General features: G+C 47.3%; 3 protein-coding genes across 3 annotated transcripts; 1 reads left to right on the top strand and 2 right to left on the bottom strand.

Annotated features, from left to right (window-relative positions):
• Position 1: 1 nt before the first annotated feature.
• Positions 2 to 2,604, top strand: LOC6589171 (sodium- and chloride-dependent neutral and basic amino acid transporter B(0+)). Its single transcript, XM_002014584.2, has 9 exons — positions 2 to 229; positions 497 to 628; positions 701 to 864; positions 923 to 1,029; positions 1,092 to 1,561; positions 1,625 to 1,773; positions 1,829 to 1,957; positions 2,014 to 2,220; positions 2,287 to 2,604. Exons 1-9 carry the CDS (start codon positions 67 to 69, stop codon positions 2,566 to 2,568), a joined length of 1,803 nt encoding a protein of 600 aa, XP_002014620.1. The 5' UTR covers positions 2 to 66; the 3' UTR covers positions 2,569 to 2,604.
• LOC6589195 (sodium- and chloride-dependent glycine transporter 2) lies at positions 2,576 to 5,410 on the bottom strand. Its single transcript, XM_002014583.2, has 8 exons — positions 5,096 to 5,410; positions 4,329 to 4,624; positions 4,220 to 4,272; positions 4,038 to 4,161; positions 3,488 to 3,973; positions 3,282 to 3,410; positions 3,022 to 3,222; positions 2,576 to 2,960 (listed from the first exon to the last, which is right to left on the bottom strand). The coding sequence occupies exons 1-8, from the start codon at positions 5,262 to 5,264 to the stop codon at positions 2,658 to 2,660; spliced, it is 1,761 nt and encodes a 586-aa protein (XP_002014619.1). The 5' UTR covers positions 5,265 to 5,410; the 3' UTR covers positions 2,576 to 2,657.
• Positions 5,411 to 6,395: 985 nt separating this feature from the next.
• Positions 6,396 to 13,884, bottom strand: LOC6589194 (CD109 antigen). The gene is made up of 15 exons (XM_002014582.2): positions 13,433 to 13,884; positions 11,488 to 11,665; positions 10,946 to 11,424; positions 10,558 to 10,888; positions 10,209 to 10,492; positions 10,034 to 10,145; positions 9,828 to 9,974; positions 9,093 to 9,768; positions 8,904 to 9,035; positions 8,426 to 8,844; positions 8,021 to 8,368; positions 7,783 to 7,960; positions 7,366 to 7,721; positions 6,844 to 7,300; positions 6,396 to 6,779 (listed from the first exon to the last, which is right to left on the bottom strand). Exons 1-15 carry the CDS (start codon positions 13,528 to 13,530, stop codon positions 6,568 to 6,570), a joined length of 4,407 nt encoding a protein of 1,468 aa, XP_002014618.1. The 5' UTR covers positions 13,531 to 13,884; the 3' UTR covers positions 6,396 to 6,567.
• Between the last annotated feature and the right edge of the window lie 167 nt (positions 13,885 to 14,051).

Here is a 14,051-nt window from a genome sequence, read left to right on the forward strand (position 1 = left end):
GCTGTTTTCAAAAATCATCTGTAATTCTTTGGTCCAGACATTGGCAAACATTAAACCAAGGCTGCCATGGTCTATGAGACATCTTATGGCACGGGCCAGAAGCCCTTCAGCCCGGACCTCGATCGTGGAAAATGGGAAAAGCCCACCGATTTCCTATTCGCCTGCTTTGGACTCGCCCTGAAGCTGGACATCTTTGTGGCCTCGTATTGGTTCTTCTTCGATATGGGAAGTGAGTAATGGGAATATTGAACTGCACTTTTAGCTAGGAATAGAATCAGAGCACTACGTATTATACATATGGTAGATAGAAGCTCCTAATCTTTTTAGGGGCGTTCCATTACCTGACCTACAGAACTCGCATATAACTGAAATGATTCATCGGATCGGTTTTCGTTGCATATTGCAACTGAGAGACGACAAGATCTTGAGTTGCCATGAGAGATCGATTGAAAGACAACAGACAAATTTTTCTCAAGATTAAATAATTTCTTTCCAGTTTGCGGCATACTTCCCTACTACATATACATGGTCATCTATTTGGTCCCGATTCTGGTGATACATTCCTTCATGGGGCAGTTTTCCAGCAGCGGCTTCATATCAGCATTTCGTGTGTCGCCGTTTTTCAAGGGTAAGCTACGGAAGAACTGCTTTTACTTTGGAGGATCTTTAATCTTTACCCTATGTTTTGTTATGTTTTCAGGCATGGGGTATGTCAGCACCTTCTTAACCATCTCCATGCTCATCTACTATGGGATCTTTGCGGCTGTACCGCTTTTGTTCATCATCAACTCTGTTCATCCCACGCTGCCATGGAGTTGTGAGGGCATGAAGTCCTGGCACAATGAATCCAGTGACCAACTGACCGTGAGAATAGAGCTTCCAAAGTTTCAGCTAACTATAATTAACCATTTTCATTCTTTAGATTTGCAATTTTTCAAAAACCGAGGAGGACTTACTCTATCTAAACGACAACGGAACAGTCGACTATTACACAAAGATACTCCATGTACCATCGGTTCTCTATTTCCAGTGAGGCACTGAAAGCATTTACATATTCCTCATTTATGTCTTATGCTCTTCTGTTTTTGTAGAAAACACTTTGACACCCTTGATGACTCTAGGTTTCCCGATCTGAGTCGGGAGTACGAGCTATCCTGGCACTTTGTGGGCTTCTTTATCCTGGTCTGGGCCATCATTGGCTTCATCTTTTACAAGTTCTCGGAGACTGCAAAGTTCGGAAAGTTGCTGAGGTTCATGGTCTTGATTACACTGGGTCTTTTGGGAGTCTGCTTTGTGCGGTTCCTCTTCCTACCCGGATCCATCAATGGACTTTTGAATTACTTGACGCCGCGCCGCGAGGACTTGATAATGGGAAGCGGCTCCACCTTTATTATGGTGCTGCAGGCCTTCGGAGCTGGCTGGGGAAGTGTGATGGCGCTCTCCAGCTTCAACGGCTTCAAAACGAACATAATGTCCTACAGTTGGATTATTTCCTTTGGCCAGATCTTCATTTATATATTTTTCGGATTGGTCACCTTTATGCTCGAACATTACTACGAAGGTGGGTAATGTGTTGAATTGAATTGGGACTGTTTAAGATGCAAAAACCCTTCTTATGGTCCAGAAATGAAAACCGAAAACTTTGACACACATGTCATAAACCATTGGCTGTTGTTCCTGTCGAGTGCCAGTGCTTTGGCCTCCATGGAGTGGCCCAACATGTGGACCGTGATATACTACTCGATGCTACTGCTGGCAGCCCTCATTGTGATGGTATGTGGAAACCCCTTCTGAGAGTTCTCGTTCTCATTCTCATTCTCATTTGCAGATCACTCAAATATTCACGGTACTCACGAGTGTGTTTGACGAGTTCGAGGGGCTACGAAAGTACAAACAGGAAGTGACCTTTGGCCTGATTGGTGGCCTGGCCCTCTGCTCCTTCTTTTTTTGCACAAATGTAAGTAGAGTTGTGTATGCTTCGTATTCTTAATTTCTGTAAGTCCTTCCCCGCAGCATGGCATCGTGTACTTCTCTGCTTTGGCTCTGGATGCCATCTGGTCGCATAGCATTCTTCATTTGCTGCTGCTGTTGGTGGTTCTGTGGATCTATGGACGGGAACGCTTTCAGCGGGACATTGAGTTCATGTTGGGCCAGCCTTTTGCCTCATGGAAGATTTTCATTCTCCGCTTCATAGCTCCCCTTATACTGATAGTGTCGCTGGTTTGTTTTTCATTTTTGACTGGCAATACTTGTCCTTATACTGTCTTTACCCTCTGTATTTCGTAGTTGATGGGCATAGCCGTGGCCATAATGGAGCACTCTTATTCCTCGATGATTGTTTTGGTGATCAGTGTGTTTCTGGTGGTGATACCATTGCTGGTGATACCCGGCTATGGGCTGTACAACATGTACCAGAGCACAGGCAGCTGTTGGGAGCGGTTCAGGCGAACATGCCGCCCCACCGATTGGTATCCTGTGGAGATGGAGCATCGACAGCAGTACGAGGAGGCTGTGGGCAACACCGATGTGACCCATCAACTGTTCGAGGTCACCGACGAGGTCAACTAATGCGTGCTGTAAATACAAATCAGTCTTTATTGACAATCACTTAGTTTTGTATTGTAAAAGTTAAAGATGTTTGGCATTAGGATTGGGGATTATTTCATCCCCTCCGCGTCTGTGTCAGACATGAAGGCCGGCATTCTGCGCTGACGACGGAAGGCCTCGTACTTTTCGCGATCTTCCGGATCGGCAGGGGTCCAGTCCAGGGGCTTCAATCGCTTCTTGAGGCTGTCGCACATAGTCTCCCGCTTGCGGATCATGATGTACAGGACGTACAGCGGTATCCACATGACGGACGACACGAAACTTGCCCATCCAATAATGATGGCCCATTGGGGGAAGACTTTACCATGGTAACTGATGGTCCGTATGAAGATGATGCTCATGAAAAAAATGAACTGCAAGGAGCTCAGAAAAAGGTGGAAAAAGATATCCGAAAGATCGCTGGATTCTACTTACGACTAGAACTATAGGAGTGACCCACTTCCAGAGGATCTTCCAAATGATGGAGGGGCGCTTTCCCATCATGAACTCCACATCCAGCATGAAGTTGTCTATGCCGTAGATGAAGGACACCATGATGATCTCCACGAGACAGATGGCTATCACGGATATGGCCGAGGAGTACCAGTCGAACAGTTGCAGGATATACATGCCGCCCTGGGAAAAAGTTGGGGGACCTTTAGGACCCATGCGAATGATGTCCGACGTCTACTTACATGCGTGGTCATTATAATCGCGCAAAGGAAGAAAAAAGTGCAGCACACAAGCGTGAGCTTCCACTTGTGATTCCTGAACCACCTTATTTCGTCCAGTATTGAGGAGGTGATGGCTTCCAGTTGTACAAACTGCGGGTGGAATGAAGGAGCTAGTATCAGAAAATACCCAATAGCATGTGGAGGCACAGAGGATAACGATAACCTACCACACTGTCGATACCCAGGAGGAAGAGCATGACGAAGAACATGATGGCCCACAGCTGTGGCACCGGAAGCTTTGCTATGGCCTCTGGATAGGTGACAAACGCCAGTCCGGGACCAGAGGTGGCCACCGTAGCCACGGGGATGCCCGACTTCTCTGACAAGAAACCCAAAACGGAGAACACCACAAAACCGGCAAAGATGCTGGTGAACACATTGACGGTGACAATTAGAATGGAGTCGAACTTCGCGTCGTTCCGGAAATCGCTGAAGCTGGCCATGTTGACGATGCCACCCCATCCGGGGCCGAGGCCGAAGAACATTTGTATGGCCGCATCAGCCCAGACTTTTAGATCAAGGAGGCGGTCCCATTCGGGGTACATGTAGAACTTGATGCCAGTCCAGGCCCCTGGCAGGGTGATGCCCCGTACGAACAGAATGAAAAGCAGTACATAGGGAAAGGGTGCCGTAAAGTAGACAACCTTGCCCACCTACACCAGAAAACACTTTAGCCGTGAGCAACACTTGGTGAGCCTTTCGGTGTACGATTCTTACCGATTGAATCCCTCGAGACACACATAAATAGATGATAATCCATGATAGAAAGAGGCTAAGGGTCTGCTCCCACACAATGCCGCCAAGATCGTCGATGCCACTTGAAAGTTGAAGCACTTCGCGACTGAAAATACAGAAATGTGACAGTTTGATACAGAACAAAACTTGCACAAAGAACTTACTGAAAGAACTCGTCCGCTGATGTCACAAAGTCCGACGAATTTTGTTTTTTCAGCTATAATATTGATTGTCAGAGCTGGGGGATTGAACAAATAATAGGGCCGTACTCACATCATCTATGTTAACACAGTTGTCAGTGTTCCACGAATGGTCGCAGTCCACCCAAGGAACTGTCTTGTAGAAACAGTAGGATATCATGCGAATGGGATATGATAGGATAACCGAGTAGTAGCACACACAGTACATGTTGACGATGACCTGGGCTATCCCTGTGCCCTTCAGTATCGGCGTCAGGCGGAACATTCCCGTGCAGCCCGTGCCCGAGAACTGGCCGATGAGTACCTCCAAATAGAACAGCGGTATACCAGCCAGAAGAACCATTAAACAGTACGGCACAAGGAAGGCACCTGGAAAAAGAAGAAAATGAAGCCACAAAAAAGATATCCTTCGAGCCGGATTTGAACCAGCGACCTATGGATTTCAACATATCGCGAATCATTAACTGGTGGTGCAAGAGTAGGCGCTGTCTGGGTGCCGTGGTATTGTTAGGCCCAGAGTCCTGCCGCTGCTCGTCGCACATCACCAAGCCTCGGAAACTCTACAGTCCACCGCTCTACCAACTGAGCTATCGAAGGCGTCCCCCACAGACCGGCAAAGAGGCCATCATAAGCGACGAAGCTTTTGTCCAGCTTTCACTCAAAAGCTAAATGAAATGGGGCTAAAAATAGCCCCAGCCCCAGCCAGAGCCCCAGCCCTGACCCCACTGCACTGCACTCCCACTTGGACAGCGCTATTTTCTGCTAGTGAAATGAGCTTCAAAGAGAGAACGTGGCGACTAGGTGGGGCACTGAGTGAGGTGGGCGAGTGATGAGACTTACCGCCGCCGCTGCGGTAACAGAGATATGGAAAGCGCCAAACATTGCCAATGCCGATGGCATAGCCGATGAGCGAGAGTATGAACTCGGTTTTGGACTTCCACTTGCCGCGATTCGTGTCGCGTTCGATGCGCTTTGACTTCTTCGGTGGTGGCGGGGTGGTATTCGCCATTCAGTGTTAAATTTTCGGCTTGTTTATGTTTATGTTGAATTGATCATTCTGATTTTGAAGTAAACCACTCGGATATGTGAGAGATTTATACTTGAGAACAAGCCCAACATGAATTTGTTTTTCTGCTTAATTTGTTTAATTTTTTTTGTTATGCTCATAACTTTATGTATCTGATTGCCAGATCGTGTCTGATATAAAGTTATCTGTAAATGAGATACGAAAAATTAAAAAATAAAATAAAAAGCAGCTAAGCAAAAGGAGACTCTGTGGGTGATAAATAGAAAGGAAATATTAAGAGCAATTGTAGACTATTATTTTAAAAATAAAATGTATGTCTCTAAAGAACTAGGCACAAAATTAACTAACAAAATAATACAAATGTTACCTAATGATAAAATTAATGATTACTTTGAGCCTACAAACGGACGTTCTAAGCTATATATGTGTTTCATGAATATATTCAAGGCTGAGCTAATATAAATTATAATTTTTAGAACATATAATATATATAAAATAACATATGAATATTGTCCAGGGGCACGAAAAAATAGGATAAACATTTTTCCTAGCATAGATCAGATCAGATTTCCGTCCTCAGTAATCGTAACTTTTGTTTAAGGCCTACAATCAAACTATCACACTATCAACTATCACTATCACTTATGGACTTTAAACTATGGACCATAAACGATAAATAATAATGTAAATCCTATGACTTTTATTAAATATGTAATGCGTTGAGTTTTAATATTAAGAAAGGTATTCTTTTTGTTTTAAATATATATACATATATATCGTGTTGGCCCTGCGTGCGTGCCGACCTGCCGTTACCTTGCCGGCATCCATTTTACACATATAATATCATACAAATCATACAAAGATTTTTTATCCGCTTCACATATGTTACATTTCCTTTTCGAACAATACCAAAACCTATTAGAAATGCTGGAAAAAGAATAGGAAATCACCTTCTGTGCCAGTTTCAGCATATAAAGAATATATATACTTAATGGGATCGTAAACGCTTCCTTCTGTACGTTACACACATCCATTTTAACCACAAATCTAATAAACCCCTATTTATCGGGTATAAAAAGCACATCTCAGAACTCACTGATACTCGTACTGTGCTAGGGTTTTAGTAAATGTTATAACACTTTATTGGCAACATTTTAGCATCATTAGATGTACTTAGCTCGGGTTTAGTTCACGGCTTAGATTAGTCTAACTTAGGCACTATGTGAGTGGGTTTTTGTTAAAGCTTCGATTTCCTTGTGGTTTCCACCCGCAGTGGACAAAACCTCTACCAGATCAGGGCCCCTAAAAGAGTCACCACTACCATGGGGAGAGCCTTGAGTCCTTGACCGGAACTATGACCCGCAATGGCCGTGAAGTCATCTGGTCCTCGGGAGGCTCGTTTCTCTGCCTTCTCGCAGAGATTGCCACAGTTGGCATGTTCGCAGATATCGCAGATATTAGACTTGGGAGCCCGATAGAACTGTCTGGCACGTCGCGCTAAAATGTAAGAAGTGACCCCGTGAGATCTATGGGAAAACGAGGAAGTTATGGGCTCTCTTACCGCTGTCATAGTAGTCATACATGACGACGGCCACCGGGCGATGCTTGGTCACCTTGACCGTCTTGTAGGCATGCAGCGTGGGGCAGACCTCTCGTCTGTCCAGAAAGTCAAAGTAGATGACGACCTTGGTGTCTCGGTTCTGGGTCTCCACCTTCTTGATCCGCTCACTCGACTCCAGCGTCGGCAGAGTGTCGGTGTCGACGACAAAGCCGCTGGGTAGCTGTACCTCCATCACAGCCATGTTGGATCTCTGCTCCGGCTCACCCACCACGGAAACGAAGCTGGCACAGGCCGAAAGGTGCAAATAGTCGGCATGGGAGTTGCGATTCACCGTGGGATCCAGTACAAAACGCGGCCAAGCACTGGTCACATTGGTGTTGTATCTGTAGCTAACTTGGGCCAAAGCCATGCCCCGACCAGTGGCGGAAATACTCAGGTTCTTCAGGTTGCTGGGAAGCTAATTTGGAAAAGGGGATGGATACTTTAGCAGATACTTTAGGTTTGGAGTCTATGGTCTCCTACCTCAACAGTTTGCAGTGCCAGCGAGTTCTCAGCATTCACGTTGAGTATGGTTTCGGCTCCTTCGCCGTAGTGAAAGCCAATCTGCAGATTGTTTCCCTGGCTGGAGAAGCGTTCCGCGAACAGGAGCAGTGCCTGCAGTCCCACTACTGTGTCCTGGGAGGCGACAAACCCACCCTGAGCGTTGCGCTGATCCATCAGCCAGTTGAGCACGGGCAAGGCATCGCCCACCAGGTTGTTCTCCAGCAAAGCCAGCGCCGCATAGGCAGAGATCTCAATGTTGACAGTCCGTGTGGCATTGTACCAGGGAGATTGCTGCTCACCAGCCGGCGCTGTCTTGTTCCACCATTTGCGACCATCTAAGGGAAGTATTTACATTTACATTTTGTCCGGTAGGAAAGTTATGAATTATCTACTTACCCCCATTGATGGCCATCGAGTCGAGTCGCTGGAGGAAGGCTGCCTTGGCATTGTGATTGGCACGGGAGAGCACGTAGGTGCCCAGAGCCATGGCATGCAGATTGCTGGAGCCATCGAGACCCCTGGTGATGAAGTCTAGGGCCTTGTTGATGTTGTTCCTGTACTCGGGATAGGAATCCTAGTGTAGGAGGGGGCTTGGTAAATTAGGGTTAACCTTTCAAAGGAGGATTCCACTTACCACACTTTCCATCAATGCGAGGGTCACAAAAGCCGTGAGACTGATGCCATCGTCGCCGAACTGCTCGAATATATCACCATGCTCCTCGAAACCACCATTTCCTGACTGGACACTCGCCAGGTAGACGAGGGCGCTCTGCAGGACATGGCTATCTACCTGGATGAAGGGAGCCGCCTGGCGCAGGGATCGCGCCACATAGGCCGTCAGCCAAGTGGAGCTCCGTTTGGCATCCAGGCCGAAGGCACTGAAGGCACCATTCCCATGGCGATAGTACAGCAGTCGCTGGTAACCAAGAGCCAGATTATTGGTGGCTCGCAGCTCCATCTCGGGAGTGAGCTGACGAAGGCGCTAAAGGAAGAACATAATCTTGAGAGACCTGGGAATAGGAGAAATCACTGGACTTACGCCCAAATAACGCAACACCATAAGATTGGGCACAAAGTGCACCATGGTCTGCTCGCCGCAGCCCGTGGGCAGGAGGATAAGGCTCTCCAGATTGCCCAAAACGCTGCCGATCAGATCGCCCACAGCGGACACCTCGATGCTGGTCGACTCTGGAATGGCATTTCGGGGCACCATGATGCTGACGTTCTTCCTGTTCGGCGCATTCGAGTTTAGTTCGAAGAGGAAGCCCCGGTTTACACGCTCCGTGGCTCCGGGATGTTCCACCAGAAGCGTTTGCTCTACTGTGTCGCCTGCTTGGGAAGAGGCAGCCATGGCTTTCACCTGAAGGGCACCAACACGTTTGGGGGTGACAATGAAGGAGATGGAACGGGCGGACTTTGCGGGCACCTGAAGAGATCGGCGGCTGTACAGTTCCACTTCTGCAAAACAATAGAAAATTTTTAGATGATTGGATGGATGGGATTAGGGAGGTACTCACTTGGCTTGCTGGTGGCCTTCGGATCCAGTTGCGGGAAGTCAAAGTCCAGGGCTGTGTTATAGAAAGTGACATCGACACTCAGGTCACTTTCCCTGTTGTTATGCACCACAAATGGAATGGCAATGAGTTCATCTGAAAGAAGAAAACACGTTCAAGTAAACCATATGGCGGATTTCTATAGAGCTTCACCTCTTCTTATGGAGTAGGGCAGATCAGTGGAAATGTAGAACTCCTTGTAGGCCTCCAGTTTTCCATTTGGCGAGGATAGACCCAAGCCATTGACCGGATCCAGAGCAAAGGCTGAGACGGCCCAGGAGGTCATGTCGCTGGGAATGCGTCGATGGATGGTGTTACGTCCATCACTGCTCGCCGAGATGTTAAGGAAGAGCCAGGTGTCGGCTGGATCACGCATCACATGCACACGAGGATTGTGCCAATACGGTTTCGGGGTGTAGGAGAAGGCGTATCGTCCTTTTCCGGGTGGCAAAGTGTTCACCTCGATCTTGTGCGCCGGCCCAATGTCTGTCTTTCGCACAGTCGTCAACTTATCCTCCTCTGGGCCAGTGGAGGCCTCCCGGCCTATGGCTGGCGTGCTCTCTGCCTCCTTTTCGATGAAGTAATCCGTGTTGGACATGGTTATCACACCAGATTCCTTGCCAGGTGAGCCCACGGGGGTATTGACATCACTCAGCTCGTATGCCTTCAGGGCATCCATGAGCCGTCGGTGGGTTAGGTCATTGCCAGTCCCCAAAGCGGCGGCGTTTTGATCTACCAGCATTAGGCCCACATAGGAGTACGGCTTCGTGCTGATGCCAATATCAATGTCCTGCCCGGGAGGTGCTCTGATGGGAGCCTCTATTTGCACCTTAAAGTGAGAATTAACTGGTAACCTCATTTGAGTGAATAGTACTTTGATATACTTACAGCATTGAGTAGATTCTCCTCGAATTGGATGACTTGTTCGTCATAGACAAACTCTCCATTGACGACCATGTAGACGAGCATTTTGGCACGCGGCATCATGGCAAACGAGGCCAGGAATTTGATAGTGTGGAAGGTGCTGTCGGGTACCTGAAGGAACAAACTCTTATTGGTTTATATGTTCGGAAGAATTACTCAATCAGACGTACGTCTACGGTGCGTGAGAGGATGATGTCTCCACGCCCAACCAGTTGATACATAAAGTACTTCATGGGCTCATTGGAACGCACCACCACGGATATCTCCTGATTGACCGTGGGTCTGAAGGATACAAAATCATAAGAGACATTAGAGGAAGCTTTGGGTCTTGTATTCAATGCTTACTTGTCATTCAACACCTTGGCTGTGATGTAGTTCTTGCTATGTAAATGCTTGCGTGGTACCTTGCCCACCTCGCTTATCACACCCAAATAATCGACAATAATCGAATGGAATTCATCGCTATCGCCCACAGGTACCGTGAACTTCATCTTGACTTCCCCGCGAGCATCCAGGCTATAAGTAGAGCGATTGTACATCTCACTGCTGCCATAGACATTCGTCAAATATGCGTTGATCTCTGGCTTGAAGTCCCTCAAAGGACTGCCATCGTTGCGGGCAATGCGAGCCTTCGAATCGAAGAAGTTTTATAATTCTTTAAACTATTTAAATATAACTTTCAGGAAATACTTACAGTGGCTTCAAAGGGCACTCCGGGTATGTAGTAGCTGGGAATCTTCACTGTCTCCACGCGGTAGTGGTTCAAATGCAAAGTGAGAACTGTCGAATAGTTCTGCACAGAGCCCGTGGACTTCTCCTCCACTAGAGCATCCAAGAGATACTGCCGCTCATAGTCCTGCTTCAGACGGAGCTCCTGCTCAATGTCAAACTCAAAATAGGCAGTACCATCGATGGGCACCACCTTGCGGGTGATCAGATCATTGACGAATGGCTGCAGGGACCCAAAGAAGGTGGGATAAATGGAGAGGGTGGCCTCACCCACAATCGGCTGGCCAAAGGCATAGCTGCAGGATAAATAATCAAGAATAATCCCTTATTTTTGTGCTGATCAAAGGACTTACTGCGCTTTTACTGTGGCTGCTATCTTTCCATCCTTATAAATGGCATCCCTGGGCGTCTCGATGTCTACCACGAACTTGGGCAATATATGATCGAGTATCTCAAAGGTCTGGGCGTGCATCTGCTCCGCCACTTCCACGACAATGGACCACGTTCCAAAGCGCGGATAGTCGGACAGGCGAAGCTCATTCGAGTAGATGGCATTGGTTAGGCGTACATCCTTGTAGCTTCTTATGACGTTATTCCCCGAGTCCTTGATATCGACATGGACACGTCCATAGCCACGAGCGGGCTTTAGATTCGCATCGAGCACGAGCACTCGATAATGAACCAGGTCTCCGGGCTTATAGATGCCCTTGTCCGTCTGCACCAGAACTGTGTGTTGTCGGGATTCAAAGTGCAGCTGCGTTTCGTTGGTGAATTGTACGCCGCCCAGACCCTCCGATGTAAGGCGATATCGGTCGGGCTTGAGATCGGGAATCTACCAAAAATAAAGACAACGACCAAGACTAAGAAAGGAGTACAGCATTAATGGAAAACTCACCTCAAAGTGCAGCAACTGTGTGGAGTAGGGCCGCAGCTCGACTGTTTTGAAGTCCGTGTAGGTGCTGCCCAGTATTCCCACCTTGAAGCGCACGGGTTCCGGTGCCTTATGGAGGCTTACAGCCACATGAAACTGAGAGTTGGGTCGCACTGTATTCGGGGCAATGATGGAGTACAGACTGTAACGGAAGACAGTGGAAATTTTAAGTGAATTGTTTTTTGTAAGCGAATTACACCTATGCTATCTGAATCGGAATCGGAATCTGAATCTTCTCTTCGCGTCGCTATTCATTCACGCGCTTAACGGAAGACAATACCCCGAAACGGAACCCAAACCCAAACCGAATCGTACCTCTGTTACAGGGGTAATGTACTCTGCCTCCACCACAACCCCCACCTCCTCTGGGGTCAGAGCATCAGACTCTTTGCGGCAGCAGACTCTTTGCGGCATCTGTCGGAAATGCTTGGAGTCGGGGGCTGTGGCAGAGTGGCTCGAGCTATAACTATTTTTTTGTGGTTTTTCTTTCAACTCTTCCTCGCTTGGGGAATTTATATCATCAGCAAAACCAAAACTATGCCATCAATAGACATTTGAATATGGTTTCCATGCCCATATTGTTATGTTAAGTGTGTGTCTCAAGATTCCCTTTCCGAAGAGCATCCAAGGGGCGGCTCTGTCTGATCACTGTTTGGTTTTCAATTTGAAAATCTCCACTCATTACTTGCTGGGGTTTTATTTTTTTTGGCGCTGTCTTACTTTGTTGCTTTCGTAGCAAGCTTCGGGGGCTATTCATTTAGTTGGTAGCAAGATTGCGAAATTTATGGACTGCCTCCTAACTGTGCCACACCGTCTGTCCTTCTGTCCGCCTGTCCGTGCGTCCGTCCGGTCTGCTCTTTGGCGTAATTCACAGTTTCAGCTTGTTCTAATTCCAATTGGTTTCTTGTGGCACCGCCTAACCTGTTCCCACAAAAATTTTCTTTTGTGTTTATGTCACGTTTGTTAGCCCAAAAAGTAAAAACAGGTTCGCTTAGGCAGTAAAACGGTCTTAGTAAGAGCAGGTAAATGGCAAAAAAAACAATTTCGCTTTTGCTCAAATTGGCCGCAAAAGTTACAGCCTGAAATTTCAGTTGCAGTTGCAGTTCCACCACAGTGTTCCACCTGATTGGTTTTTGCTATGGACTACGATGATCACCTACATGAAATCGACTGAAATCAAGCCTTGAATGAGTGCCCGCCCCATATAAGGGGCAAAGCAGACATATCGAACGGGTAGCAAAACAGATCATGGACCCCGACAACGATCAGGAGAGTGCCAGAAGTAGCCGCCTCCAGTCTTTCACTCGGCCATCAATCAGAATTACTCTGTAGATGTACATAGATACTCGGGCTCGTCTGAGTATTGCCCCGGACTGGTCAGTCATTGAGTGTTCAAGGTGACTGCCATCGGAAATAAGTACAGACATAAGTGGCAATCCGCGTTTATGTGTCACCTTAGCAGCAGCAGAACTTGTAGCAGCAGCAAGAGCATCAGGGTGACTCAAGACGGAGAGCTTTTTGCTCCTGTTTTGCTGGCTCTCGGCCACATTGCATCACCCTAACAAAATTGGAAGCTGGAATCTGTGTGTAGGCGACAGCATCACCTCCAAAAAAACTGCGTTGGCCTCAGGTTGTTTCATATTTTAACTGCCATAATATAAACCCCATGGTTAATTCCCTGATTACATGTTGTTAATAATACATCTTCTTCCCTCACAGATGATGATGAAGATGATGGTTTCGCACGCTTGTTTCTTAAGTCTTTCATTTTCGTGGATTGTCGGGGATTAAACTGGGAGTGTGGAGAGTCGAGTGCAGAGTGATGTCATATCTTCTCACATCTCATTTTCATACGGTTTGTCACTCTGTTTGTCAGGTCTCTGGGCCTGACATAGTGTGGGATACTAACCCCTGAGCAGCTGTTTGAGTGAGTAAACAAGCTGTGACGACGACGATCAGCACTGGCGACAGCAGCATGTTGCCCATTTCCTTGCCTCTAAGCCGCATTTTGTGGGGTTGTATTTCCCGATATTGTGTGTTTGAATTGTATTAGCAAATTAAGTGTAAACACGTTTGTTCGATTGCCGCCGAATTGTGTATTGGCATCACATACTATACAGAGTCCGACTTTATCGTTTCGGTATTCCACTCTACGTGTGGGTAGAGTGTGCCAGCTATCTCGGTCTCTGTCTCTCCGGCGATTGCAGCAGCACCAGAAGAGCACCAGAGATTGCCAAAGACGAGTCGCGCGTTTTTGGAGCGACTTTGGTTCGTTCGTTTTTGTTTTGTTTTTTGTCTCGCGTTTTTTCTTTCACTTTCGTTTCGGAGCGCGCCCGTTCACCTGTTGCCCGCTTGAAAGCTCGCTGCCAACTGATTTTTAGTCAGGCCAGCGGGGCCGCGATTTGCAATAAAGCTGGAACCCACAGAGTGGGCGCTTCAGCTTTTGTCCAGCTTGAAAGTTTGTAACATCGAGGGTTGTTGTCCCGACTAAGCGACGATAAAAGCTCTACAAGTCTTATTATTATTTT

This window comes from Drosophila persimilis, unplaced genomic scaffold, assembly GCF_003286085.1.
Source record: "Drosophila persimilis strain 14011-0111.01,24,50 unplaced genomic scaffold, DperRS2 tig00000191-arrow-pilon, whole genome shotgun sequence".
Lineage (NCBI taxonomy): Eukaryota > Metazoa > Arthropoda > Insecta > Diptera > Drosophilidae > Drosophila > Drosophila persimilis.